At 43.0% G+C, this 25,001-nt stretch overlaps 1 protein-coding gene across 1 annotated transcript in view; it reads right to left on the bottom strand.

Annotated features, from left to right (window-relative positions):
- The window catches only part of LOC129708103 (heparan sulfate glucosamine 3-O-sulfotransferase 3A1-like), a 104,381-nt gene extending 92,046 nt beyond the window's left edge, over positions 1-12,335 (bottom strand). Inside the window, exon 1 of the mRNA XM_055653663.1 lies at positions 11,567-12,335. Coding sequence (XP_055509638.1) covers positions 11,567-12,099 — 533 coding nt within the window. The 5' untranslated portion in view covers positions 12,100-12,335. The remainder of the gene's footprint in view (positions 1-11,566) is intronic.
- Between the last annotated feature and the right edge of the window lie 12,666 nt (positions 12,336-25,001).

Here is a 25,001-nt window from a genome sequence, read left to right as displayed (position 1 = left end):
CATTGTTCTATCTGGACATGACAATAAAACACTCTCGACTCTTGACTCTAAACGGGCTTTCCAGGGGAGGGGCAGAAGTGCAGTCCCATGTCAGATGCGCACACGCACATTTCATGCAGGACGTTGGGACGGAGATTAGAAAAATAGCCCACACTATCTCCAAACTACAGGAGTAACTATCGGAGCTATCGGAGGGGAATTGTAACGAAGATGAGATGCAGATCCTCTGGCACTTTGGGAAAAAGAAAATATGAGTTGCAAAGATTTGCATAAATTGAAACTCATGGAAAACCATTGAGAGGGGCCTAGCTGAAAGTCGTGAGCCTTAAGGCTTGGACTAGGATCCTGGATCCTAGCGGGAGAGAGGTAGAGGCAGATGCAGATATTGTTACTGAGCTGGAGAAAGCTTGTCTTGGTAAAAGAACAGACATGTGAGAATCAGTAGAGAGCCAGGTCACACAGTGTCCAATGATTCTGCATGCTTTCACCACAAAGACCCACTGGAGGTCTACATTGGCACCGGACAATATCAATATTATGGCCTTAATCCTGAATAAGCAGACACAAATAATGACCCACTGCCTCTAGAGACAAGAATCAAGAGTGTTTTATTGTCACATGTCCCAGATAGAACAATGAGATTCTTACTTGCAGCAGCACAACAGAATATGTAAACATAGTTCACTGTAAACAATATAATAAATGAGATAACTGTTTCTCTTCACTTTCCTGAATTAATTCTCAACTTATGAATTGTGCCCAGGGCCTGGAGTTTGCTGTGATGATCATAAACAATGCATTCAGTTTTCCCGTATCGAGTTGTAATAAATTTCTATTCATCCACCTTAGAGGTCGTATATACAGAATAAAGTGAATGACAAATCTGAGAGAGTGGATTAGTCTAGTGAACTAGACTGAATTTCACCTCTATGATGTATAGAGTTTGGAGATACTGCGTGGAAACTGGCCCTTCGGCCCATTGAGTACACGCCGACCATTGATTGCCCGATACTAGCTCTATTTTTGCCTCCTACACACTAGGGCCAATTTACAGAAGGCAATTAACCTACAAACCTGCGCATCTTTGGAATTTGGGAGGAAACCGGAATGCCCAGAGAAAACCCACGTGGTCACATGGAGAACGTACAAAGTCCATCCCAACAGAGCCCGTAGTCATGATCAAACCCGGGTCTCTGGCACTGTATTGCAGTAGCTCTCCCGCTGCACCACCGTGCCGCCCTTAAAGATGTAAAACTTAATATTACGCCTTTGAATGGTATCAAAGTATACAGATGTAAAATTAAAAAGAGCCAAAGTTAAAAGCTTGGGAGATTCCATAGCTAGTGGTATATGATTAGTCTCAGCTTCTCTGGAGAAAAAGGATAGGTGGGCAAGTTGGGCCGAAGGGCCTGTTTCCATGCTCTATGACTCTCTGTCTTTCCCATTTCCCCCCCTTCCCCTTCCAGGCACTGACACTGCTTGAAACAGAGTCTGAAGAAGGGTCTCAACCCGAAACGTCACCCATTCCTTCTCTCCAGAGTAGCTGCCTGCCCCGCTGAGTTACACCAGCTTTTTGCGTCTACCTTAGGAACAGAAAGACCCCTTTATGTGAACTTGGATTTGCTGTGTGACAGGTTTTGAGAGTGGTGTGAAATACTTGCAAGCTGCAGGCAAACATGGAGCGTTACCTCAGCCCTCAGTTATTTTCAATCCCCTCTCATTTTCTGGCAATACTTGCTTCAACACTGGCAACTGAAAGAATGCATTGTCACTGCTGACTGCTTGATCATTGGGCAATGATCCCAGTTCCAACTCCTCCCTCTCATTATGTCATGACTGAAAACACAGGTTACATGAAGATTAAATGCTACTACCAGGGAGTCAGGTAACCTTTCATTATTTCCCTTTAATCCTGCATAATAACAGTGTCAGAATGCCACTAATGCTCCATTACAAACAAAACAACTCCAAAGGAAGGCCTGAATTTCCCTAAGGACATTCAGTACCATATTGACACAGATATTGATTTTACCGAATGTACTAAGAAATCCATTTAGAGAATATCTACTCAATTTCTTTCTACTAGATTTTTGCTTTCTTTCCCCCCACAAAACAGCAGGCAGACTCGTCACAGGAAACATAGTGCCTAACAATAAGATTAAAATGCATAGTTTATTTTCTAATTATGTTTTAAACAATTGGCCAAAAACAGAAGGAATTACGTCTGGGTGTGATAAAATGAGATAAGCCTGGTGCATTTAGATTGCAATGCTACTAATGTGAGATTCCATGTACATTGCAATGAATTTAATATGCTTAGAACCCAAACTGCTGGAGGAACTCAGAGGATCAGGCAGCCTCTCTGGAGGACATGGAGAGGGGACATTGCTGGTCGGGAGCTTTGTTGCTGCCTGACCCGCTGAGTTACTCTAGCACTTTGTGGTCCATGCATCTGCAGTTATTTGTGTCCTGAATTTAATGTGTTGTTTGATTTGCTCAAACTGCAGGCATAGAGGGAGAAACAGTGAAATAAAAATCCAGAGATATGTCACGCATTAATAGTTCAAAATGAATAAATCGTTGTCGAAATTAATGGTATTGTTGGTGACTTTGATATCTCTGAAAATCAGCATTTTCTTACATATTCCAAATATTGCTATCAAATATCACAGTAAAATATATTGGAGCCTTCACAATATGTTGGTCAAGCTATGGCAGGTATCTATGATCCAGATCATACAACTGATAAAATGAATTTACCTGCAAACAGGAGAGAAATTAGCAGTGTATCAGTGTGGTATCTCAGATTAATGTCAGAAGAACTAATATTGTTCACCTTACAGCACGGTGGCGCAGCGGTAGAGTTGCTGCCTTACAGCGCCAGAGACCCGGGTTCGATCCTGACTACGGGTGCTGAGAAGGGGAGGAGTAACAGTTCGCAATCATCAACCTGATCTCCCGGTGGCTCAGCACTTCAACTCCCCCTCCCATTCCGAATCCAACCTTTCTGTCCTGGGCCACCTCCATGGTCAGAGTGAGGACCACTGGAAATTGGAGGAGCAGCACCTCATATTCCGCTTGGGCAGTTTATACCCCAGCGGTATGAACATTGACCTCTAATTTCAGGTAGTCCTTACTGTCTCCTCCCCTTCTCAGCTCTCCCTCAGCCCACTGGCTCCTCCTCTTCCTTTCTTCTTCCCACCCACCCCACCCTCACATCAGTCTGAAGAAGGGTTTTGGCCCGAAACGTTGCCTATTTCCTTCGCTCCAGAGATGCTGCCTCACCCGCTGAGTTTCTCCAGCACTTTGTGCCTACCTCAAGAAAACAAATCTCAATAAGATTTATATTATTTAATGTATTAAATCTTTTAATTTTTATGTTAAATAATTAAATATTTAGCCTATTTCTGACTACAACCAATGGCAAGATCAATTCTTTTGGCAGCGAGTTGCATAATTAAATATACATTTTACTATATCACATATCACACACCCACAAGATGAGATCAAAGAGCTGAATGTATTTTGCTGATGTTTACTGTTGTTGCTCAGTTTATTTGCAAAGTCTTGGTTCCTGAAGGATGGTTTATTCCCATAGATATGTTGCTATGAAGAAGGAATGAGAATTTAGTTTAGTTTTGGATATACAGCATAGAAACTGGCCCTTCGGCCCACTGAGTCCATCAAAAACCAATCACCCATTCACACTGGTGCAATGTTAGCCCACTTTTGTATCCAATCCCTACACATGAGGGCCAATTATCAATTGACATTGTCAGGCAGCATCAAGATATAGATATAGATAGATATGCCATTTATTGTCACTATACATGTACAATGAAATTAAAATCTGCTCGTACTCAGTGCATACATATAATTTAGTACAAAAAACAAGAAACAGAAAAACAAAAACAGTAGGGATTAGGGGGGGGGGGATAGGTGCACAATTCTGCGGCGCTATATATGTAATATACATATATACAGATGGAAGTCCGGGTGTTGGGCTGTGAAGTCAGTGCATGTGTGAATTTGAATTAAGAGTAGTTATAATTTTCGGAAAGCAACTATTCCTGAGTCTATTTGTCCTGGATTTGATGCATCTATAGCGCATCAAAGAGAGTTAAGCTTTCAGGTTCAAGATTTCATCATAAATTAGTCCTTTTCACAGATGCTGCCTCACAAAGACACATTGGCAGCAAAGCAGGAAGTTAGTTTTAGCTTTGGGCGACATGGTGGTGCAGAGTTGCTGCCTTACAGCGCCAGAGACCCGGGTTCGATCCTGACTACGGGTGCTGAATATGTGGAGTTTGTACGTTCTCCCTGTGACCTACATGGGTTTTCTCCGGTTTCCTCCCACACTCCAAAGACGTACAGGTTTGCAGTTTAATCGGCTTGGTATAAATATAAAATTCTTCCTCGTGTGAGTAAGGTAATATTAATGTGCGTGGATCGCTGGCCAGCATGGACTCGGTGGGCTGAAGGGCCTGTTTCTGCGCTGGATTTCTAAACTAATAAACTAAACTAAATAACATTTAAATCATGACAAAGAAAGTAATATAAAGATTGCACTAAAGGAGACATTTTTAAATAGAGAATCTGAATAAAATTACCCTGTTTTAAAAAAATTGCAAATTAATTACTGCTGGAGGAACATGTTTGAAAAGTTAAGCATTAATGGTCAGAAGATATTTTTCAGTGATCACTTATTACACTGAAGAAAACGATAGTTACTTCTCGTTGATAGTTACTCCTCGTTGTGCAATCTGAAACTCTTACATAGAGCAAAAGAACAAGGCAATGAGCTCAATGCTACTTAATACATTGATTTTTGTGCAATGTCCACTGCTGGAAATCGAAACAGTGCACCTTGTGGGGAAATGAAGTATTACTGTCGTTAGCTTTCCAGATTCCCATGTTTCATGCCACTTGTTAAGATGCCAACTAACCATGAGCTGATGACACAAAAGGCCGTCACGTTTAGTTGGACAATAAATGCTGGAGTAACTCAGCGGGTCAGACAGCATCTCTGGAGAAAAGGAATAGGTGACAGAACATGACCCTTCTTCAGACTTAACACTTCAGTCTGAAGAAAGGGTTCCAACCCAAAACGTCACCTATTCCTTTTCTCCAGAGATGCTGCCTGACCTGTTGAGCTACCCACATTTTGTGTCTATCTTTGGTATAAACCAGCATCTGCAGTTCCTTCCTAGTGCAGGCTTTCACTTTCATCCCATTAGTTTTGTTAGTTTTAGTTTTAGAGATACCCTGTACAGCACAGAAACATATTCTTCGACCCACTAAGTGCACACCGACCATCGATCCCTGCACACTAGCACTGTCTTGCACACCAAAGATGATTTACATTTTTCTTATCGAAGCTAAGTTAACCTACAAACTGTACGTCTTTGGAATGTGGGAGGAAACCGGAGCACCCGGAGAAAACCCATGCAGTCACAGGGAGAACGTACAAAGTCCGTACAGACAGGGCCCGTAGTCATGATCAAACTCGTGTCTCTGGCACTGTAAGGCAGCAACTCTACCACAGCACCACCACACTGCCAGTTCATTTCAATAATGAATGAGTGCTGACAGCTTTGTTGTTATTTGCAAAGCAAAATCCAGTTCAATTAACCTACCACAGGTGCATAGGTAAAGTTACCAATGTGTGCACGGCCATTGTTTAGTTACTAAGGAATTTGCATCTGAATGGATGTTTGTTGCTGCACAGACAGATGTTACAAGAATAACACTGGTGAAATGGAAAGGGCAGGGCCAAGCTATTTTTCACAGTGTTTAATTCATATTGTATTTAAAGAAGGGCTTGCTTGGGATCTTCAGGGACTGCACAAACGAGCTTATATTCTTTATTTGGGATTCAATTTAAATTACAAATAAGCACATCTGGTTTGGCTGAATCAGAACAGGAACTATTTTTCTCCAAAACGTATCATCCAAAATGGGACGGACTAACCACAAACCACAGCGCTCTTAACTTTGCATATGCGTTTCCATCTCCGAGTGTATTTATCCATTCTGCAGCTGGCTGCACTTCCTATTGCTTTCGAGATTACTTGTAAACCACACGCAACTTTGGAACATAACAGGGAGAAGTAATTTACTTGCCGCAGCTTTTGCTGTTTGCCATCAATGTGGCAATACTTTTAGCGCTGGAGTGGCATCAATCATAGCACAAGAAGGTGTGCCTTGACAACAAAGTTCAGAAGATGAGGCTACCTTAAATATAGAAGACAGACACAAAAAGCTGGAATAACTCAGCTGGTCAGATAGCATCTTTGGGGAAAAGGAAATGGTGACATTTCGGGTCGAGACCCATCTTCAAATACATATATGGCTACTAGGGAACTGTAATGCTGGTTTACAAAAAAAACCACAAAGTGCTGGAGTAACTCAGCGGGTCAGCCAGCATCTCTGGAGAACATGAATAGTTGACATTTCGGGTCGGGAGTCTGAAGGGTTTATATATGTACATATAAGTTTCAAATGCAATATTAACAAATTAGAAATGTTCGAGTGAGATTCGAAGACCAAATTCTTATGATCATTTATTGATCATATGGCTTTTACCATATTCCATTACAACAGACATAAGTGTAAAATGATACCTTGTTATACTTGTTTTCAAAGTCAGAAATTCCTTTATTTAAAATGATTGACCTGCTTGGTGAGAAAATCCTTTAGACTTTAGTTTAGAGATACAACACAGAAACAGGCCCAACGAGCCTGCACTGACCAGTGATCACAGAATACGCCAACACTATCCTACACACTAGAGACAATTTCACCATTTTTATACCAAAGACAATTAACATACAAACGCAGGTACATCTTGGGAGCGTGGGAGGAAACCGACAGGGTCACAGGGAGAGCATACAAACTCTGTACAGACAGCACCGTACAGTGCAGCATCGAACCCGGGTCTGCGGTGCTGTAAGGCTGTAACTCTACCACTGCATCACCATGCAGATCTCATCCCTGGTTCATGTGCATATTGCCTACAATGGGCCCAAAACCAATGTTACTGCACAGAATGAAATCAGCTTTAGGCCCCATCACAAAGGGGTGACAGTGCACCAACATCCTTTCCCATTTTCCAGCCCCCAACCCCGTACATCTGCACAAGATCACACTATCCCATATAGTTGCGGTTCTTAAATGTACCCATCTTAAAAGAAGAATCTTTTCAGAATCTTACATCATGAACATTTTAATATTTGCTGATGAGGCCGACTCAGTAACGAACCGCGCGCGCATAGCAAGTCCGGAGATCTTTGAAGTTTTTGTAAATATACAATAGACAATAGACAATAGGTGCAGGAGTAGGCCCAGCTGCAGTCCCAGCATCGAGCCTTGTGGTACCCCACTAGTCCCTGCCTGCCATTCTGAAAGGGATCCGTTAATCCCTACTCTTTGTTTCCTGTCTGCCAACCACTTCTCTATCCATGCACTCTCAATACCATGTGCCCTCATTGTGCCCTATGCTAATCTCCTATGTGGGACCTTATCAAATAACTGTGTAAGGACTAAAAGATAGAATAGTGAATGTATTAACATGTTAAGAATGCAGGCAAATTGGTGACAGCACCATCACTTTTCTGACATGTTATGCAGTGATGTTGTATCTACTGTTTGCTACAATGCAGAAAGTAACTTGAGATACTCTTATGCCCAATGTATAAACAAAATCGTGGTTTTACTCCCTCTGATCTAGAACATGTGTTCAAACTCATTCTAGAATTTAAAGGGATCCAGTTGAATGCCACACCTCTGACGTATCGAGGAACAGTTTGTGGAAGAAACAAACTGTAAAAACAGATGATTACTCTCTGTAATAGGACAGTATATAAGGAAGAGGATTTATCACATCATATAAGGTTTATGAATTCAGGTTCTCATTGATTATGTAACAAATGTCCAATCTCACAATGAAGATCCACAATGAAGATAAGGTTCTGGGAAGGGGAATAAAGTTGTAACTTCCATCGTTCAAAAATGTTCTTCAACTGCTCCCAAGCATTAACTCAAAGAGATGTTTGACAGAGATTAACCGTGTATTCTGATTTAGAGAGAACCAAAGGAGTAGGAGTGAAAATTTAATCGCATCTAAAAATTGCAGGAAACCTCTTCGACCACGTCATTCGGAGAGAATACTGGAGAGAGAGCAGGTCAAAGTTGATTGGGAGTTTTAGAAACAAGATGGAGTGAGTTGGGACAAGTACTGCAGGATCTCCCTTCATGAAGCTGCCTAGTGCTCCAAGTTGGGAAAAGTTGACACCACAATTAGAAGCAACAATATTGATGGCTGGCCATATCCAAAATTCTTGAAAAACATGAATTCAGTATATATGGGCTTTTGTGCCCTCAACTACAGTTTTAATAGAAACACCTTTGAATTTCCTAAATTGATTTACATGGGGAGATATAATCAAATATGGTCTTAAGGATAAACAGAATTAGAGACAAATGATGATTGAATTAGAAATGTCCAGATATTATTGTATTCATATATTGTAACGTGAAAATAAATATTTTTATTTAAATGAAATATTTTAATGCTATATCTCGAGGTGACTTATGAAGCCCATTGGAGTAAACAGAGCAGTAAACATCATTTTACTGGGAGTTACAAAGGAAAAAAGCAACACAAAATTGACATACTCATTGCCACTGCTGCCCTGAGATTATGCAATTACAATATGACATATTTAAATGATCAATTATCAATTCAAGTAGGATAACAAGAAATATCGGCAATGACAGAAAGCAATTTTTTTAAAGATAGAAACATTCTGCAAATATAATAAAGTGACAGATACTAAATCAATGGAAATCAGAAAATATCCTGCAAATCTGTATTTAAAGAATTTCTGCAAATACTAAATTAAATCTGTTTACTGTCTTCATGGAATGGTGCATCACAAAAGGAGATTTAATCTTTGCAGTTTGCAAAGATGAGGGTCACCGATGCTAGTGATTATAAAACATGTTACCGACCTGTCCAGAAGGTGACTGTGTTAAAATGATATACAGATATACCACAGATGCAAAAACACACACACACACAAAAACACACACACACACAGCTCAAAAATGAATGTGGATTAGCAGTTTTTTTGCAATTACTTTCTAACAGTAACAAATTAATTTACTTTCAAAAGCTGGGAACTGTTCTGAGAAATATTATTAATTAAAAATTAATAACTTAATTAAACTTGTCAGTTTAATATTATAATATCAAAGCTACTTAAAGAATAATGTAGAAAAAAACCATTCATTTCTTACAAGGAAGAATGGTTCTCTGGGCCAATTTCCTGGCTCTTCCAGTAACTTTTTACTTCAAAGAAACTTTAGGTTTTGAATGAAAGTTCCCATATTTTGATCCTGTGGCCTGTTCTTGCAATGTTATTAGCTTCCATTCAGTTGGAGGTGAACTAAACATATTGTTATTTCGTTCACTCTTTTGACACAAAGTTCTTCAATAAAAATTTGTTTCGTAATTGAGGTCAATTGTTTTTCAAGAGTCATATTTAAACTTTCAACATTTAATTGGGTCCAAAAATCAAAAGTTATCAGCAGCATTTGATCCATGTTCAGCTGTGCAAAATGAGGCACTTGTAATTTAGAAAAGTAAATATGAAATAAAATAAAATATTATTTGTGTAACTGCATTTAATTAGTAAATAGAATCTGTTATATTAAATATACCAATCACGTCAAAAAGAGTGTGCAGTTAGCAAGTAGTAATGCATGAAGATATTTAGCTGCGCATATTTGATCCTACATGGCGCATTATATCCTTGGTGACATTACTACTGTTTGCTAACACATGTACGCAAATTACTAGTATCTTCAACCTGACTATTGAAATATTTTTTCACCAGTTTTTTTCTTAAATTAAGGACATTTACATTTTATTTTAATATGTAAATTCCATGACTTTATGAATTTAATAATATCAATATTGTGATAAAATTATCATTATCATTACGTCATTTTACGTTAAAAAGTCCAAATGTAATTCCTAGGACCGAACAGGAACAGGAATCATTGCCTCAAGAACTTCTGACCCCGGAGTGTGAATTCAACTCGCCTCCTGATTAGTAATTCCTTCACGTTCAGAACGTGAACCAAAACATTCCCTGATTTAAGATCTAATCTTAAACCAACATACCTGTTGAATGTGTACCAGTGGTACATTTATAATCGACTCAAAAGTCGGCAAAATCGCTGCAGTTCGTTTCTCTGTTTGACTCTAAAACTTATTGGGGTTGCGAATCTCTTTATTGTTCACACTCTCAAAAGAACAGAACTAAGTGAAATTAAATACAGACGGTAGCCCGTTCTAAATCTGTTGTGCGTTAGCTTCGTTTACAGATAGATTTCAGCCAATTGATAATTCATATATACATATTTAAATCATATGAAAGAAAATGCTGCAGTAACTGTTGGTTGCATTCTAGAATTGCGATCTGTTGATAATGAAATTTACACTCAAACAACTTTAGGCTAAGTTGTATTATTGTCACGTGTAGCGAGGTACAGCGACATGTTTCACATGCTATTCAATCTGGTCAGATAATACTATACACAAGTGAAATCGAGTCAACACCGCGTGGAGCACAATAGGTGGAGCGAAGGGAAAGATACAGAGCGCAGAATATAGTCCTTGACATAGAAAGACACAACATGCTGGAGTAACACAGCGGGCCAGGCAGAATCTATGGGGGGAAATAGGTGACGTTCGGGTCGAGACCCTTCTTCAGACTGAACGTGACTTGCTTCGGTAAACCAGCATCTGCTGTTCCTTGTAACCACATTACAGTTCTCAGCACCAGTTCAACAGCTTAGAAAGAGTTTCAGCAGAATACTACACCCCTCTATTAACTATCGGAGTTCTGTGCTTGGTAACCAGCCACTGTTTCTTCTCTGTGCCCCAGTGAAAGGGAGCCACTGTTAAAACGCATTTAACAGCTAGTGTTGCCCAGTTTGCAATGGAAAACAGACCGTTCTCGCCAGCCCACTTCACCGTCGCCTCCCATTTGGCTTCCCCGCAACAGTGGCAATATTTTTATATTTTCTGCCAAAGAGCCAGCCAGCCAGCCACGAGTGGTCCAAGAATCACTGAGCACATCAACTGGATACTTTGTGAAGTTGGCTCACACTCCGGCACTGACTGATGCAAGAGGAACGTCGCCTTTTATGTTAACAGAATATGAAATATTTTTTATATATAAATCTGCAAAACCTTTGTTACAAATTAAAAAAAAACAATTCAATGCTGAAGCAACGATCACGAGAAACGAGTGTTATGCACGGGTTTCATCCAGAAAATAAGCAGTGACATCAAACAGGATTCCGCAGCGCCTGTTCAACATGTACACAACAGAAGTGGGTTGTGTTTAGTTTATAAATGTACCCTATTCTGGAAGTTAATTACTCCTGAAAGTTTGTTTCTCCTCTCGGGAGATCTAGATCAACAGGTGACTGCTAAAGGCAGACTGGCCCGTGTGTACGTGTGTGTGTTGTGTGTGCTGTGATCAGTTTTTACCTGTACCAGCGCAGGCCCTTCTCATAGTGTCGGTCGAAGAAATGCGGCTCTTCGCCCACGGCCCTGATGTCCGGGTGTACCCGGACAAACTCGAGCAGAGCCCGGGTGCCTCCTTTCTTCACCCCGATGATGATGGCCTGCGGGAGCTTCCTCACCCCGTCCTCGCTGAAGCTCAGGGTGCTGGGTGGATTCGCAGCCAGCGACCTGCCGATCCTCTCCTGCTGCTTCACGTTGGCGGGCTGCAACTGCAGCCTCAGTTCCCTGAAGTACTTCTCGGGGAGCTCGCCGTTGAGATAGCCCTGCATCTGCAGTTTGTGCAGCAGCCTCTTCCTGCGGAGCGCCTGCCACTCGCCAAAGTCTCCGGCCAGGTTGCTCTCCTCTTCTGAGCTACGGACGGGGCTGGACATGGTGTGGCAGAGATCCGTTAGATAATACAACAAGTACAAGGACATCATCAGCGAGCAGAGCATTAGCACAATCTTCCGGCAGACAGTCGTGGGAAGAGCATCCAAAAAGATTGAGATAAATGCCATAACGTGTAGCAGTCCCGGGAATAGACGACCATGCTAAGCTGACATACTCCAATATACTCATGTATCGGCTTTGAAGAAGTATTTTATTGATGTGTGTGATTGTGACTGTCTGATGCTTTAATGTGTGTGTGTGTGTGTGTGTGTGTGTGTGTGTGTGTGTCAAATACATAAGCAGCCACTGTGTTGTCCCGGTTCTTGTTCACACGCTGTAGTTTCCAGCCACTGCCCGCCCGCTGCATCTTTCAGTCAGTGAGTGAATGTCGCCTCCACTTTGCTACATGTGTCCGCCCGCCGCTGACAGACAGCCCGGTCCGCCAATCCACGGCGCCCCCCCGCCCTCCCTCAACAAGCCCGGCCAATGGGGGAGCGCGGGGTGGGCGGGACCTCGTCTTGAAATGGCCCTGAGCGGCGCGGAGTTGCTCACAGACTTGGGGGGAGGGAGGGGGGAGAGGGGGAGAGGAGAGGAGGGGGGGGAGGAGGGAGGGGGGGGGGGGGGAGGGGAGGGAGGGGGGGAGAGGGAGGGGGGGGGGGGGGAGGGGAGGGGAGGGAGAGGGGGGGGGAGGGGGAGGGAGGGGGAGAGGGGGGGGGGGAGGGGGAGAGAGGGGGGGGGGGGGGAGGGGAGGAGAGGGGGGGAGAGGGGGGGAGGGAGAGAGGGGGAGGGGGAGGAGAGGGGGGGAGGAGAGGGGGGGGGAGAGGGGGGGGGGAGGGGGGAGAGGGGGGGGGGGGGGGAGGGAGGGGGAGGGAGGGGGGAGAGAGGGGGGGAGAGGGGGGGAGAGAGGGGGGGGAGAGGGGAGGGGGGGGAGGAGGGGGGGAGGAGGGGGGGGAGAGAGGAGGGGGGGGGGAGAGAGGGGGGGAGAGAGGGGGGGGGGGAGAGGGAGGGGGGGGGGGGGGGAGAGGGGGAGAGGGGGGGGAGGGGAGGGAGAGGGGGGGAGGGAGGGAGAGGGAGGGGGGAGAGGGGGGGCAGAGGGAGGGTGGAAGAGAGGAGGGGGGAGGAGGGAGGGATATAGAGCGAAGGGGGGGGGGGGGGGGGGGGGAGGGAGGGAGAGAGAGAGAGGGTTTGTCTCTCTGTCCAAGACTCATACAGCTTGGGAACAGTCCCACACTGACCAACATCTACACAACTCCCACCTGCCTGCGTTTGGCCCAAATCCCTCCAAACCTGTCCTATCCAGCTACCTGTCTAATTGTTTCTTCAATGTCGCGACAGTCGCTGCCTCGACCACCTCCCCCGGCAATAGACACAAAATGCTGGAGTAACTCAGCGGGCCAGACAGTCTCTACAGAGAAGGATTCCTATTAAATCTTTCCCCCTTCACCTTGAACCCTGTGTCCCCTGGTCCTCGGTCCCCCTACTCCGGGCAAGAGACTCCGCGTCTACCCGATCTATTCCTATCATGATTTTACACACCTCTAAGATCAAGATCTTGTCAAACTGTTTGCCAGCCTTGTGTACAGACTGGGCTTGTCCTAGTACACCCTAAACACAAGGTCACTGATTGACTCGCTGAGTTACTCAGCAGGTCAGACAGCATCTGCTAGATATATTAAGAGTGCATGACTTAATATATTGTGCAAGAGTTACTACAGTACTTTGTGTACCTCTGTGCACCAACCAGCATCTGTAATTCCTTGTTTCCACCGCTGAGTTACTCCAGCATTCTGTATCTATCTTCGATGTAAACCAACATCCGCCTTTAGAGTACAGACTGCCCCAAGCGCAGGGCTGCCTACCGACTGACCCGATTAGTTACTCCCGCACTCCGTGTCTTATTTTGCAAACTAGCACCTGCACTTCCTTGTGTCCTTGTGTCTGAACCTGAAGCAGAACCCAGTCAGGATTCCTCGTTCGTAAAAATAATCTCCGTCTGTAAAATGACGCCAGATAATGAAATAAGTGACGCATATTTAAACGGGAGAAATGCATCTAGCGAGGAGATCACCACACCCTGGACTAAATGCGAATCCCACGGAATAAAATTATATACACATCATGATGTAAGATGGACACAAAATGCTGGAGAAATCCAGCGGGACAGGCAGCATCTTTGGAGTAAAGAAATGGGTGACATTTCGGGGCGAGAAAAGGGTCTCGATCCGAAACACCACCCACTCCCCTCCAGCGATGCTGCCTGTCCCGCTGAATTACTCGGGTATTTTGTGTCTATCCTCGGTGTAAACCGGCAGATGCAGTTACAAATGTCACCATGTTGAGCCAATTCCCGCTGAAATGTGCTAAACTGGGGCGTGTAACACTCAGACACAAGGAACTGCAGATTGGTTTTTAACACGAGTCGGACGGGCCGCGGTTTGGAGACCGGTCTCGCGTTGTGGAGGCGGCGTGGGTCCGGTGTCTCTCTGGCCGCTGGTTCCTGCTCCGGTCACCGAGGTGGCCAAACGCACCGAGCCCGGCCGCTGGTGCAGCGCTCGCAGCTGGCAATGGACAGGAGCAAAAACAATCTCGCCGCGAAAAACGAGCTGCTCTTTCGGTCGCAGGAGACTGTAAACAGCGGCCGGAACAAGGCGACGTCTTGTCAGATGGGAAGATAATTGATTTTATTTAAAGCAGCTGCTTTAATGCACTCTTAATATATAGCAAATCGCAGCCGATTGCTGGTCCCCGCGGGCTTGCACCCTTAAACGGTCGGGCAATAGACGCAGCATTGTACTAAATAAAGCGCTTTAGGCAAAGTATACAAGTCAGGGACATTCGAATGACTCTACACGCTTAGATGCAACTCATTTTAATTGACTCCTTCAGAGGTTATGCAGATGGCATAGTTCAAAGGGTAGATAAAGATTGAAGGAGATTAATTACTTTAAAAAGAAATATTTTATTAACTTGAAGAACGGATGTTACAGATATAACGTCAATGATGAGATATTCCTTGATGTTGACGTTACATATGTATGTATGTCAAAGAATAACACACACGCACACGCGCGCACACACACACGCGCGCACACACACGCGCGCACACACACGCACACACACACACACACACACACACACACACACACGCACGCACACACACACACACACACACGCACACGCACGCACACACACGCACACACACACACACACACACACACACACGCACACACACACACACACACACACACACACACACATACGGAGTAATACTTCCAGTATATCTAGATCTATCACACACTCATATCCTCAAAGAATATACATATTTAAAGGAATAACACGTATCTATATATCTATTATATTTGTAATATATAACGTCAAGGAATAACACACCCACACAGACATTTATACATATATTTATATTTATATATCAAAGATGGACACAAAATGCTGGATTAACTCAGCGCGACATGCAGTATCTCTGGATATATATACTCGTAGAAGTTTATATATATATAACTTCTGCAATTATAGTCTCCTATTATATACATAATATATCCATAGAACATCCATATATAGTTCCAAATATAACGTAAATGGTGTGTTATTCTTTGATGTTGACGTTATATGTGTATCTGTCAAAGACTAACATATCTATATGTGTGTGTGTGTGTGTGTGTGTGTGTGTGTAGATAGATAGATAGATAGATAGATAGATAGATAGATAGATAGATAGATAGATAGATAGATAGATAGATAGATAGATAGATAGATAGATCTAGATATTCGGAATTTTACAAGAGGCCACATTTCTCGACGGGACGATTGTTTTTTTTCCCAACTCGAGAGTTCCAGCGTGTTGTGGAGTTTATGAAACTACACACACGACCTGTTGCTTCACAGTGAGTTAATGGCGCTGTCAACTGTATTTAACCACCCTAAAGGCCCAGGTCATGTCGGCGACGCTGTGACGATCTCAAGTCGTGTTCCCGGAGAAATCAGAGAAACGGCCCGGGCGCTATGTGAAGTGGGAACATACATGTCTTGGTCCAAATTGAATTCCGTTTCTACAACAAAAAATGAACTGAAATTATTTTCTCCTATGTATCAAATGGGCTTGATGTCGTTACACAACGCTCCTGCCTTCAAATGAGCATTACACAGTGAACAGCAACCTAGTACATCTCATTATTACATGTATTTCCATGTTCTCAGCCATTTAGGTCACATCTATATAAAAATGTAACACTTTACCACACCCACCAAAGGCAGCCCATCTTACACTCGCCTGAGTGATTGGAAGCAAAAGCGAGTAATCTACTCAATGACAATAGGAACTGCAGGTGCTGGGATCTTGAGCACAAAACAAACTGCTGGAGGAACTCAGCAGGCCAGGCTACATTTGTGGAGGTAAATGGGATTGGGATTGGGTCCGGACCATCTTCAAGCCTTCGTCTATCCAATTCCAGAAATAGAGAAACAAGCTCTTCGGCCCATCTCGTCCAAGATGCTCCATCTAAGCTTGTCCCATTTGCCCGCGTTTGGCCCGTGTCACCCTCAGCCATTCCTATCCATGTACCCGCCCTAGTGTATTTTGAAACCTGCCTCAACTACCTCCGCTGGCACAAAATGCTGGAGTCACTTAGCGGGCCAGGCAGCATCTCTGGAGAAAGGAAATAAGTGACGTTTCGGATCGAAACCCTTCTTCAGACTAACACCGTGACTCTCAGTCTGAAGAAGAGTCTCGACCCGAGACGTCACCCATTCCTTCTCTCCAGAGATGCTGCCTGACCCGCTGAGTTACTCCAGCTTTTTGTGTCTATCTTCGGTTTACACCAGCATCTGCATTTCCTTCCTACACACCTCCCTTGGCAGCTTGTCCCATACACCCACCAGCCTATGAATGGACGGTCTGAACCGCTGAACAACTCCAGCAGTTTGATTTTTGCTTATGTTTCTAACATTGCCGTGTCTCGTTGTCCGTTAAATACCGCGTCTACCCCAGTCTAAATTGCAAAACTTCCCATATCATATTAGCAACACTAGTGGGGAGAACAGAAGTGTCCAAAGACAACGTTTGAGGAATAGTGTGTGAGGAATAAGATCAATATTAAACAGCTGAGAGCCACAAAGAGGTTAAACGTTGACCGCTGGAAAAGTCAGCGAGCGTCCAGCTTTTAATTCTCAAGTCCATTTGTCCCAACGCGAGCTAAGAAAACGGGGCCAAACTGCTTTCCGCAACCCGATCGTTTCTGGTTCAGTTAGTTTTTGTCCAGTTTTGTTTAAATTCTGTCACTTGTTGTGTGCTAACATCTCGATCCCCCACTTCGTTGCATCGATTTAACCCGGTTTTGCTCTAAACTTCATTACGCAGCCCACCAAAGACGACCACTTTGCTTATCTTTTCTTGCCTTGATGGAGCTCGATTCTTTCTACACGAGCGAAACATTAACAAGACCAAGTGTTTCACATCTGCTGCCTTATTTTGTTTTTTGTTGTTTTTCTTCCGCTGCTTTCTGGAGGGCAGGATTTGCATGAAAATAACCAAGAGTGCTTCAATTTATCCACACATCATTGCCCGAGTACAGGAGGACGACCCAAAAATCAGCGACCCCCGCCCGCTCCACCATATGTTGCTGGCTCCACAATAATAGGGGGAGCCGATAGTTAACTAATCACCTCAATACGATTTATATTTTAGGACGGGGAAGATGAATTGTGGGAACCGATATCCGCGAGTTTCAAAACAAATAATCCTTATTATAAAGTTATTTAGTAAAACCATACTTAGATTTTCCTTTGTGTCACTTTGTTCAGTATTGGAACTTTCCGCCCACAAGTTCTGTCCTCGCATTTACACCAATATTTACAAGTGTGAATTGTTAGTTTACGATTGTGTCCGTGTTTAAATTGCCATGTCAACTTGTTTTATTCCCCCCGAATTATTAGAGAGGCGAATATAATAACAATACATTGGAAGACCGAACATCATAGTTGTGCTTTCTCGCCAATTTTAAATTTAGTCAACTATAGGGCGACTTCTTTACAACATCGATATTCCAGTTAGAAGTTAAAACTGGGAAGTTTGTGTTTAAAAGCTGGTTACATTACAAAAGTTCAAATTGTTAAATCATTGAAAATTTGCCAGGTTGAGTTTCAATTAGTAAATATGATTTCTGTTATTTTTGTGACAAGTTTATCTAATGCACTTAAAACGCCGAAGGGAACTTTGACCCTAAAATGAGCATTGGAATGAAGTTTGTTTTCTGCCATTAACATTAGAGCCGATGACCCTAGCGTCTCTGTAATGGTGGTAAACTTTTAACAAAGTTTTGTAGGGACACTGATCGCGAAAAATTCTTAAACTTAGAGGCGCCGTGGACTAGATAATGAGATAGTGACTTCAATTATTCAAAAGCAAAGGCATTATCTCTTATTCGATTAGCAATCTAATCACTGATGAGGACGTTCTCTCGTTGCGGATAATTTGTTAAGGAAACGAATATTAGTCCATACCCCGGCCGCGCACACACACACATCCCAATGTATTACAGGAGCCACCATCTAAAACAAATATATTTCATTTTCTTCGCTTTCATCTGTAAATTCCCACTCCCCGATGCAATTAGAATGGTTCCAGGATATTTAGATTGCATTTTATTAAGACATCTCAGTCGCTGTTAGAGAACGTTCCTTCCCCGCCCCCCACACGCCCGATCTCTGGAATTTGGAGCTCAGAGTTAACGCATTCTTGCCTCTAAGAGGCAGTAACCACCAATGTAAAATGTCTCTCGCTGACTCCAGAATCGGAAACGTCTACTGCTGCGTTGCTGAACGCCCGGGCAAAGCCAGTAACACGCTGGGAAATAAATATATATTAGAAACATCAACCGGCAGTAAAATTAGCTCAGACTTTTTTCTTTAAACAATCATTCAATGGTAAGTTATTGCCACGTGTACCATCTGTATACATTGGGTGAACAAGCAACGGATATTTCACTGTGCCGGGTCACATGTGACAATAAGGTATTCCTATTATTACAGTGACATTATTTTATTGTTGCATACAGTTATGTAAAAATCCTGCTATCCATAGGCACAAATATACATACGTAAGTACAAAGAGTAAGAATAATAGATTGCAATCAGGCCGTTGCAACTATTAAAACCAGTCCTTGATTCTTCCAAACGACTATTTTCGTGGAAGTATAAAAGTCACATCGCTCAAATCTAATACATCGACTATTCATTTGGTTAATGCGGTCATTTGGTCATGTCCACACCACCATTCCCAACCAGGCCAACATCTAAATGTACATAATGTATATTACACGCCCCGCCCATGGTTTGAGAGGTGGGGACATTTTAGTGCTGAATAACTTTTTTGAAATAAATAAAAAATAAAAAACTTCTTAATGATTAAACTGTAAAGGGTTAATGTCCAGCGACACGCTCCAGTTACTGGGAAGGACCCGCTGCGTTCAAGCATCAACCCTTTGCTTGCAGGGATATGTCGGACAGGGTGATAAATGAAGGCCCAGCAAACGAGAAATTAACGGAGTGGTTTGTGTTGGAGACCGAAGCGGCACAACGCGCGTGAAACGAATACATAATTGTACTCCGAATAAACGGCATCAAAAGTTCTGAAGCTGAAACGCTCGGGAGATACTAGAATATGACAGATGCTGGAGGCGAAAATCAAATAAAACAGATTAAATAATGCTGACACGAGTTGACGTTGATGTATTTATAAGAGCGCTTTATTAAACGATACTCGAAACAGCCTCGTTAATGTCTGAAAGGCAGATCTACAAAGGCATTTGGAATGAACTTGCTCACGTTCAACAGACTCGACATTAAACGACACGCTGTTTCTTTCCTGTAGGAAGTATCTGCGAGTTTAAACCCTATTGTGAATCTGTCCAGCAAGAGGAATTCTGAGCAAGATCCAAAGGCCTTCGTGACATGTTCGCCGATGCAATTGTAACTAAGCCAGTCGCTCAGTAACAATGTGTAGGAAGGAACTGTAGATGCTGGTTTAAATCGGACAGACATAATCTTTAGTTTATATATTTAGGACCAAAAGAAGAATTGATTTGTCCATCGCCCCCCTCCCCCGGATGACAACATTTTAATTATTTATAAAATGCATTGGAGCTGCGTATGTTTGTGTAACGTGACGAATTGTTGCTGCAATTGCCTGCTTCATAAAACAAAATGTTTGAGGCAAAGCCCATTATAGATCCTCAGCCTGTGCGCCTTGCACCTCTGCTTCCCACAACCTTCACCCGGAGCTAAATAATTAAAATAAAATAGCTGGAATTATAAATATCCACTTTACCATTCAAGTCTGGTCACTTGGAAAATAAGTAATGAGGATCATTTGTTAATGTCAGTGAAGCGTGTGATACGTAGCGTTTCTGGGTCTGTTGTGTTTTTCCCTTCTCTCTCTCTCTCTCTCACCCCTCTCCCTCTTAGTCCAACAACCTGCTGTTCTAATTCAATCTTCGCTGCCCCGGCCACACATTGAACCAGCTACGCCTTCGAGCGGCGCTAAAACTAGTACCCCCTCATATGGCTTTGTGTTTGGAAGCAAAATGTAGGAGGCAGGAAAATCTGCAGATGTCGGAATCTTGAGCGAAACACAAAGCGCCTGCGGAAACTCAGCGGGCCAGGCAGCATCTGTGGAAGGGAATGGGAGGGTGGGTGTTCCAAGCCGGTTCCCCTCTTCAGAGTATAGGAAATAGGCAAGTTAACAAAAGCACACGCCGCAAATTGGTGAAACCGTTCTCACATCCTTGCTGGACTGTTCCTGCACACCAGCCTTTCTGACAATTCCACAACTTCTTCCAACGTAGATCCGCACCCACGTGACCGAAAATCTCAAGTGGAGGACATGCTATAATCCGGTACATGTTAGTGAATGGGAAAACACGCACTTTCACACCCGTTAAAAACATCGAAAACGGCCAGTTTTTGAGCTGCAATTTATTGTGCCAGTCGGGGGAACGGGGGAAGTGAGGTGGAAACAGACAGTAGTCTACTCTATTTACACTTCTCTAAAAAATGCTGATGTAACTCACTAGGTAAATTCAAGAGGGATGGATAGGTGATCCAGCGGGACTGCTAGATTATAGGTCAGTTTATTACTGAGGTACAGTGAAAAGCTTTTTGTTGCGTGCTAGCCAGTCAGCAGAAAGACTATACATGATTACAATCCAGCCACCCACAGTGTACAGATACATGATTAAGGGAACAACACCAAACATTGTCATCTATCATGAGGCACAAGCCAGCACCAAGGTGGATTCTCACCACTTTTCTGATGAGGGCAACTTTCATGCTTAACACAATCCAAGACAAACAAGCCCTAAATATTTTTCCTTGCACCACCAGGCCACTGTGTACCAACTACAACGTGTACTACAGTTACTCAACCAGTTAAATATGAAGTGCTGAATGTACTGAGTGGGTCAGGATGCATCTGTGGAAGGAAAGGACAAACATTTTGAGCTGGGACCCTTCTTCAGATTGTGTCATTCCCTCTACAGATGCTGCCTGACCTGCTGAGTTACTTCAGCACTTTATTTTTTGCTCAGGATTCCAGCATCTGTAGCTTCCAGTGTCTTCAGTTGCTCAACCAGACAGCCTTGCCCTTGTGCTGGTCCTTGTCATTGACAGCTGCAAAAGACAAGGGCATCACATTCACAAGGCTCATCTCTAAGCCACACACTGACCAACCTTCGAAATTTAATGAAACCTATCACCTGTCTTTCACCGTTGCTGGATCTAAATCCTAGAACTTGCTGCCCAACAGAATTGTGGAAGTACTTGTACAAGGATGCCAGCAGCAGTTCCAGAAGATTGGCAGCAGTGGCACAGTGGAAGAGTTGCTGCCTTACAACCCCAGAGACCCAGGTTCGATCCTGACCATGGTTGCTGTCTGTACGGAGTTTGTACATTCTCCTTGTGACTTGCGTGGATTTTCTCTGGGTGCTCCGGTTTCCTCCCACACTCCAAAGAAGTATAGGTTTGTAGGTTAATTGGCTTTGGTAAAATTGTAAATTGTCCCTAGTGAGTGTAGGATAGTGTTAGTGTGCCGGGATAGCTGGTTGGTGTGAACTCGGTGGGCTGAGGGGCCTGTTTCCGCACTGTATCTCTAAACTAAACTAAGCTAAACTAAACTAAAGATTGCTCAGTACAGCTTCTCAAGAGCAATTAGGGATGGACAAAAAAAAATGCTGGCCGTAATCTCAGAAAAATTCGACAAAGTCTAAGTGACAAAATGACAGTGATAGATGGAAGTAGCTATTAGTGACACAATGAAAGGGAGACACAACCAGATTGGAGGAACCCAAAATGACAGATTAAAGCAGAATCATTAACTTAAAACTATCGGAATAAAATACAAAGGTTGTTTCTACAATTTATGGCACACTGAATGTGTAAATAGTATAGTTCAGAAACTTTTTCACTGACGCTATGTTGAGAGATCAAACTCTCCTCTCATCCTTCAATGTCCCTGACTACCAATAAGTAGAATTACGGAATGAATCATAGAACACAGACAGATATCACCTAGTACCAATGCAAATATTGGACATCTTTCTTACTCTGAATCCATCTCTTCTCCATCCCTCTCTTCATATCTTTTTCTGTGATTAATTTATCTTTAATTCTCTGTACATTTCTTAGCCAACTTAATGTTAGTCAACATAATCAAAGACTTGTCCCACCCCAGTCATTCCTTTCTTCTCCCTGGTCCTATCGGGCAGGAGATCCAGAAGCTTGAAGGGATGCACCAACAGTCTCAACTGTCTGTCCACTTTGAATTAAAAAATCTGCCAATTTTTTTCATCTAACTCCTTTTAAATGGAAAGGTGTGTTGATCGGATTTATGGTGCAATCTGACAATGCACTTAGTTCCACAAATCTTGGCAACATTGGGACCGAGAGCTGGAACAACAAAACAGAATTGCAATGTGTTAAATCTATCTAGATATTAAATGAGCCTCATTTCGCCCCATGGGGACCTCATGGTGAGATTTGCATGGGCTGTCTCCAGTCAGCCAGAAACCCCCTTCAAATGCATCTATGGGGCCAAACCATTCCCCCATCCAAACCCCACTGGCCCAGTGAATGCTCCATCCCACTCCATCCCACGATGGTGTAATGTGTGCAGACTGCAAAATAGTTTGGATAAGTGCAACAACATTCAGTAATGGCTTCCTGGGGTTGAACATTCAAGTTCAAGTTCAAGTTCAAGTGAGTTTATTGTCATGTGTCCCTGTATAGGACAATGACATTCTTGCTTTGCTTAAGCACACAGATCATAGTAGGCATTTACTACAAAACAGATAAGTGTGTCCATATACCATGATATAAATATATACACACACATGAATAAATAAACTGATAAAGTGCAAATAACAGAAAGTGGTTATTAATAATCGGAGTTTTGTCCGAGCCAGGTTTAACAGCCTGATGGCTGTGGGGAAGTAGCTATTCCTGAACCTGGTTGTTGCAGTCTTCAGGCTCCTGTACCTTCTACCTGAAGGTAGCAGGGAGATGAGTGTGTGGCCAGGATGGTGTGGGTCTTTGATGATACTGCCAGCCTTTTTGAGGCAGCGACTGCGATAGATCCCCTCGATGGAAGGAAGGTCAGAGCCAATGATGGACTGGGCAGTGTTTACTACTTTTTGTAGTGTTTTCCTCTCCAGGGCGCTCAAATTGCCGAACCAAGCCATGATGCAACCGGTCAGCATGCTCTCTACTGTGCACATGTAGAAGTTAGAGAGATTCTTGCTTGACAAACCGACTCTCCGTAATCTTCTCAGGAAGTAGAGGCGTTGATGAGCTTTCTTGATAATTGCATCAGTGTTCTCGGACCAGGAAAGATCTTCAGAGATGTGCACGCCCAGGAATTTGAAGCTCTTGACCCTTTCAACCATTGACCCGTTGATATAAACGGGGCTGTGGGTCCCCATCCTACTCCTTCCAAAGTCCACAATCAGTTCCTTGGTTTTGCTGGTGTTGAGGGCCAGGTTATTGCTCTGCTTTTTCACTTCTGCCTGGTAGCTGCTTCAGAGAGCTGGTTCACACAGCATTATGGAGCTTGAACGTTAAAAGATTAATTTCATTAATGGCCTCGGAATTTTTCAACTAATAATGATCAGCTAAATTTCACAAATTAGATTACCACCTTCATCTTGCTCTCTCCAGTGTTAGTTTATATAATATATTGTTTCAACTGCCTTTGATATTTTCCATTTTAATTTTGAATGACTGAAGTTCGTCCATGTATCAAATGGTTGATCGATGATGATGTTTTTAAAAGGAATATTTAATTAATTGCAAAATTAATAAAGCATTAATTTCCTACTAACTGAGTTCAGCAAGATTTATGGCAGCTGGTGTAAATGATGTTCTTTTGGCAGGCTTACACCAGTGGCTTGTAACCGTCTTAAATTAAAATGTTCCAAATTGAACACAAACCCAACAGTCAATACAGTTGTAATCATGTGAATCACCTGGACTTTTTTGGATTGCCAAATACATCTATTATGCAATAAACATTAACAGATGCTATACAGATAGCTGTAACTCAATCCTGGGCCCTGTGGATATATGTAAACTGCCCAGGCTACATTCCTATGCTTTGTAAAGTCACCCGGTCCTTTGAATTAGACAACCTTGCAGTTCCTTCTACGGTCAGCCAAATATAAACAAGGAACCTTTATTTCTTTGTACAAATCCAGTCTATTTTCAGATACATTGATCTGTTATCTCCCTCCGTTTATGAAGCAAAGAGAATTTTACAAATCAGGAGTGAGCTAATCTTAGTCCATTCGATCTTCCAAGAATGTTTTGCATGCCAGTCGTGCTTTACCCATCCACGCAGACCCCTCAAATCATTACTGGTCCAATAAGCTCAAAACTACTTCAGAGAATGTGTAATAAGATATTCATGAATTCATAAGACATAGGAGCCTGATAAGGCCATTCGGCCCATTAAGTCTGCTCTGCCATTCAA

The sequence above is a fragment of the Leucoraja erinacea genome, chromosome 23 (assembly GCF_028641065.1).
Source record: "Leucoraja erinacea ecotype New England chromosome 23, Leri_hhj_1, whole genome shotgun sequence".
NCBI classification, from domain to species: Eukaryota; Metazoa; Chordata; class Chondrichthyes; order Rajiformes; family Rajidae; genus Leucoraja; species Leucoraja erinaceus.
This window is presented reverse-complemented; position numbering and strand designations above follow the sequence as displayed.